The sequence below is a fragment of the Clarias gariepinus genome, chromosome 11, assembly GCF_024256425.1.
Source record: "Clarias gariepinus isolate MV-2021 ecotype Netherlands chromosome 11, CGAR_prim_01v2, whole genome shotgun sequence".
Taxonomy (NCBI): Eukaryota; Metazoa; Chordata; class Actinopteri; order Siluriformes; family Clariidae; genus Clarias; species Clarias gariepinus.
Window position 1 is genome coordinate 10233570 of NC_071110.1, and position 6000 is coordinate 10239569.

The window sequence follows — 6000 nt, forward strand, 5'->3', positions numbered from 1 at the left end:
TCAAACTGCATAGGTGAGATAGGGGTATAACAGCAGGAATAACAGAGGGGGCGGGTTATCGGGGGCGGGGCTTGTAGGACGACTTTCTCACACACACACACACACATCAACACATAACACATAATGGATTACATCATTGAAAAATTAACTAAATAACTGAGTACATTAATGGCGGACCTAACGCGTTAGATTACTCGTTACATTAAAAAAGTAATCCAAGTACTCTTGCGCGTTACACCCAACACTGCTCTTCAAATTATTCACATTTTATATATAACACGAGTTATACTTGTGTCAAAAATATATAAAATTTCAAGCTCATTGGTTGTTATAAGCGTGTTTGTGTATGCATGTGTCTGCTAGTTTTGTGCAGGATGGTTCAACTTTCGTACGCTTGCTGGCGCTGGGTTCACTGCAAATGTGTGGAGTGGGTCGCGTTCCCGCTCTTCCACCTCTCTCTCCGGCACTGCCCGATGTACCACGCCGCATCAATGAGATCACCAAGCAGGAAGCACAGTTTTGTGTCTCCATGGCAGCAGGTTGTTACTTAGCAACATGTTATCCTGTTGTATTAAAATCACAAATATTATTCCTCTATAATTTTAATTATTAGCTCAATGACTTTAGGTTCTGTGTTTCTTGATCATCTGCATTTTGACAGGCTTGCCTCATTTCTCCGCTGGAATTTTCCGCTGCTGGGGCAGAGACACGTTCATCGCCCTGAGGGGTCTCATGCTGCTCACTGGTCGTCACCTGGAGGCCAGGTAGTCTACAGCGTGCTTAACAAAACAAACCTAGAAGCCAGTGATAATTCTGCCATCTGGGATTTATAGACAGCTACCTGTATTATTTACAATGAATACATTCTCCATCTCTCTCAGGAACATCATCCTGTCCTTTGCCGGCACTCTGAGGCACGGTCTGATACCCAACCTGCTTGGCGAGGGCATAGCTGCACGATATAACTGCCGTGATGCCGTGTGGTGGTGGCTGCAGTGTATTCAAGATTACTGCACCATAGTGCCTGATGGAACAGCTATCCTCAAGTGCCCCGTCTCCAGGATGTACCCTGCAGACGACTCATTGCCTCAGGCACCAGGCGCTGTGGTGAGATCTTATCCATGTAGATATACTGTAGTATGGATATAGTGTGGAAGCTGTGAGTATTACATGGTGATGTGAGTAATTATGGAAGATGCAGATATAGTATGGAAAAATCTGGATAAATTGCACATGATGTGGGTGTAGTTTGGGAGATGTGCGTCTAGTATAAGTGTAAAATGTATGATTCATCTTGTGCTCTGTGTATATAGGATCAGCCTCTGTATGATGTGATTCATGAAGCTCTCCAGCGCCACATGCAGGGCATTGAGTTCAGGGAGAGGAACGCTGGACCACAAATCGATCGCAACATGAGGGACGAAGGTGACACATTTAGTAAAACAGAGCTAATGTTGTTGTTTTTTTAATGCTAAGCATAATTCTCCTTAATTTGGTCTCAGTCATTATCAGCCCTGGACTATTTCTTTACTATTTGTAAATTTACATTTGGTTTCCAATTGCCATTGGATCTCTTCTTCTGCTGCCTTGTACATTTTCTGCCAGGATTCAACATTGTGGCCAAGGTGAACCCGGACACCGGCTTTGTGTATGGAGGAAATCGCTTCAACTGTGGCACGTGGATGGATAAGATGGGCGAAAGTGACCGAGCTCGCAATAAAGGGATTCCTGCTACACCCAGGTACATCATCTAACTCAAACACACAGTGGCTAGAGAATGTGTATTCAGTTGGATATTTTGTTTGGTTTTTATGGTCTGCTTTATCTGTATATTTATTAAAGTGGTAATACTTGTCATTCATTCATCTTTAGTTTCTGCTGTGTCCGACTGTATCCTATTGATTGATTTATTAAAGGTAGACTTAAGTAAATAAATAAATATCTGTAGTTTTATTAGAGACTCTTACTTTTTTACATTTTACAGCAAATATCAGTACCTTTGCACTTCACAATTCTATACGGCGTTGCGTTACATAGCCACAGTGGAGTGGAGATTTTGAAGTGGGAATATTGCCACCTCCTGACTTTTATGTGTAATTGTATGATTTGACTTCCCTCTGTTGAAATCAGAAGCAGACATTCACAGGGGTGGAGGGAGTGTGTGTGGGTTTTTTGTCTTTTTTTTTTTGTCTTGTTTTATGTGTGTGACTTAAAGCCAACTAAAACCAGATCAGTACTTTTGATACTTGAGTAAATTTGAACGAATATAGTCTTTAAAAGTTTTTTTTCTAACAATATGTAAATGGGAGACTTCTGTACTGTATTTACTTGAGTAATATTTACCTGGGGTTTTCCCTCAAGTACTGCATTCGTGTGCTTTGCCCACCACTGCCAGCCTGACTTGACATATAAATGGGTCGCCTCATATTGACTATATTTTTTAATTGTATCTTGTTATTTAAACTGGGGAAAGTTTGGTTTTCTCGTAAATTGCTTTGATTCATTTAATTTCAGCAATTAATCAATTAACACACACAGTACTACACAGTATCCCCCCCACTAAAAAGTCTATCTATAACTTGAGTGTATATATAAATAAAACACACACACAGTACAGTATGTAGACATAGAGACATGTGGACAGGTGCTGAATGGTTAAAATGGATGCTCATCTGTTCCACTCTAAGACCCGCCAAGCTCCAGTGTGGTCTTTCTTTATTTTGAGTGCTTAATGATGAGTGCATGCTTGTGCTCGACTGTAACAGGGATGGCTCAGCTGTGGAGATCGTGGGTTTGTGTAAATCAGCTGTGCGCTGGCTGGTGGAGCTCCATAAGTGGGGACTGTTCCCTTACAGCACCATGACCATCCACAGAGATGGTGAGAACACATCACTCTCTGAAATCCTGTCATGTGGTGCAAAGGGTAGCATCATTAATAAACGCACACTTCATTCACTCATCCAGGTAAACCACTCACCGTGTCCTATGAAGACTGGAACAGAAAGATCCAGGCCAGCTTTGAGAAAATGTTCTATGTGTCTCATGACTCCAACGACCCCAATGAGAAACATCCTGAGCTGGTTCATAAGAGGGGGATTTATAAGGACAGCTGTGGCGCCTCGAGCCCGTGGTGCGACTACCAGCTCAGACCCAACTTCACCATTGCCATGGTGGTGGTAAGAACCGAGCCTTGAATTACTTGTGTTGTTTTATGTCTTCTGTACTTTGCCCTTAATGGGGTTACTGAGGTAAAGTGTCAGCTGAGTTATTGTCAGCACCAAATTATTGTTTCATTCCCTACAGGCCCCCGAGTTGTTCACAGTGGAGAGGGCCTGGGAGGCTCTAAGTATCGCTGAAGAAAAGCTGCTTGGACCACTGGGAATGAAGACACTGGATCCAGAGTAAGACTGACGTACTGTCACAGATGGTGAAGCTTTGCTAACGTCTAATTGTTAAACCTTAATCGATCTCTTCTGTGTTAAACAGTGATATGGTTTACTGTGGTGTTTATGACAACTCTCTCGACAACGACAACTACAATCTGGCCAAAGGCTTCAACTATCACCAAGGCCCAGTAAGACCAATCAGTTCTGATTCCTGATAACTGATACCAAGTAATCTAATGAGACTTATTCTTTGAACAGGTTTCTTATCATAACGACACGCCCTTATTCCTTTCTCAGGAATGGCTTTGGCCAGTCGGTTATTTCCTGCGCGCTAAGTTATATTTTGCCAAGAAGCTTGGAAAGGAAATGTATGACAAGACAGTGTTTCTGGTGAAGAATGTTCTCTCTCGCCATTATGTCCATTTGGAAAGGTAACCATGCTCCCACTTTCATATCTTTTTAAATTCTTATTGAAAAAGAATCCCTTGTAGAAACCCGTAATGATTTCTTTGGCTTGTTCCTCTGATGAACTTGTAAACAAGTGGTCACTTCAGACAGCTAGAATCTTCAGAGTGTTCTTGTTGAAGAGTGTGTGGGTTTAAAAGTAGAATTTAAAAGTATGACTCCACCATTTCTTAAGTAATAGGTTAAACACTTTCCAACAACAGCACATCGCAAAAGTATTTTGTACATCTCTTACCACAGTGGTTTACCAACAGTTACAGTTTTTATCTATCCCTGTATAACACGGCATACTTTTGATATGTTTATAGTCCCTCTCTGGTGATGAGACATAAGATCTGATGTACAGTAAGATGAGATGAGATTGAATGATCTGATATGTAAGATCAAACAAACCCCTTCATGACAAAATCTTTCCTGTATTTCTGTAACAAAGCAGTGGGAATTCTTAGAACTACTAGTTTCTTTTGGATTCTCTCGTCAAGGGGTCGTCACAAATAGAACAGGTTTTTACGCTGGATGCCCTTCCTGGCACAATCCTCCCATTTTATCTACCCGGGCTTCGGACCGGCACTGCGCCAATGGCAGGGCTCGAACCCCGATCTTCAGATCTTCAAATCACAACCTAGAGCATTAATACTAAATAAGTACTAATCCTAAATGAACTTTTCCTTTGTCAGATACAAATACATCAATTTTTCTGGTGCCACCGAATTGTTAGAACTTTTAACTTTTTCCTTAGATGAATAAAAAAAATTCAAAGAAGTCCGTTTACATATCTGAGTTTGCAATGTGAGCAAATGTTTACATTAGCATTAGCTCTGAAACAAACCTTCATGGATTTAGTTTTACTAAGAAACTGATTGACTAATTAAATTTGAAACGTTAACTTCTAAAGCTCAGATCACATGACATCATTTTGAATCTGTGAACAACAGGGCCACATTTTAATGCATTAGTCATTCTGTCCTGCACTGTAAAAATGCACTTCTGGTTGATGCTAACTGTATTTTTTATTGCCTTGTACCTACATGAGCAATGACAATAAAGTTGAATCTAATCTAATCTAATCTAGTGACTTTCACTTCATTCACTGTATTTTGTATATGTTTTCAGGTCCTCATGGAGGGGGCTGCCAGAGCTGACGAATGAAAATGGTCAGTACTGCAAGTTCAGCTGCGAGACTCAGGCCTGGTCCATTGCCACTGTTCTGGAGGTCCTTCATGACCTTTAAGCCTTCAGAGGCTTTTCAAAGGTCTACGTCTTCCTGAATATGTAGATAGTTCCATGGAGCCAGTAGAAATGTTATACAGCCGTGAATGTGCAATGTGTGGTACGAAAATGAGCTACTCTGTTCTCTGTTAGGATTTCTAATGTGTCTGATCCTCATTTTAAACTCCCATCTCATTTTCCCTAAATAACGCAATATCCCTCGACACTTAGAGTCCATTTAATATTGAATTACAATGAGGCTTTCTCCAACGGGATTGACTTCAAGCCTGTCGGTGCTACTGTTGTGTCTGTACCTGTGTGTTACTATGTGTTAGCATGCTAGTACCTACTGTAGTCTGTCAACTGCTGTGTTTTAGCATTATATTTGAAAAGAAAAGAGAGTATTTAGATTTAGTTTACATGTTATAGAATAACGTTTTGGTTCCGGTTTACAGCATAAGGATAAATGGATTATAAGAACTAGTAAAAGAAATAAATCTATAAGAGACCCAGAGTGTGATGGTTTTTTATTGATTTTATTCTTTAAACACACCCACAGTGAGGGGGAAAAAGTTGGTTGTTTTTAGTCATTTCTTCTTTTCTTTAATGCTAGCCAGTGTTTAAACAAGCCAATTAGATTTCCCCCTAACATGACCTCATATTAGGAGATACATTGGAACCTTGAATTACGTACATAATTCGTTCCGGAAGCGGGCACGTATTTCAAAACACACGTAAATCAAAGCGAATCTCCACAGAAGAAATAATGGAAACTCAAATTATTCATTCCACAACCCAAAAAAAGAAATACATAAAAATAATTAGTACCAAATAAAAAATAAAGTATAATTAACCTGCACTTTACCTTTGAAAATAATCGTGACAGAGCAGTGTTTCTGTTAGAGAAAGAGAGAGAGAGAGTGTGTGTGTGTGTGTGTGA

At 40.3% G+C, this 6000-nt stretch overlaps 1 protein-coding gene across 3 annotated transcripts in view; it reads left to right on the forward strand.

The window, feature by feature from the left end:
* Positions 1-5574, forward strand: part of agla (amylo-alpha-1, 6-glucosidase, 4-alpha-glucanotransferase a) — a 29396-nt gene extending 23822 nt beyond the window's left edge. For all 3 annotated transcript variants that reach the window (XM_053507338.1, XM_053507337.1, XM_053507336.1), the window contains 11 exons: positions 364-539; positions 662-764; positions 882-1107; positions 1314-1425; positions 1606-1741; positions 2766-2878; positions 2965-3176; positions 3304-3401; positions 3487-3574; positions 3684-3817; positions 4965-5574. In XM_053507338.1, coding sequence (XP_053363313.1) covers positions 364-539; positions 662-764; positions 882-1107; positions 1314-1425; positions 1606-1741; positions 2766-2878; positions 2965-3176; positions 3304-3401; positions 3487-3574; positions 3684-3817; positions 4965-5082 — 1516 coding nt within the window. In that variant the 3' untranslated portion in view covers positions 5083-5574. The remainder of the gene's footprint in view (positions 1-363; positions 540-661; positions 765-881; positions 1108-1313; positions 1426-1605; positions 1742-2765; positions 2879-2964; positions 3177-3303; positions 3402-3486; positions 3575-3683; positions 3818-4964) is intronic.
* Positions 5575-6000: the final 426 nt, after the last annotated feature.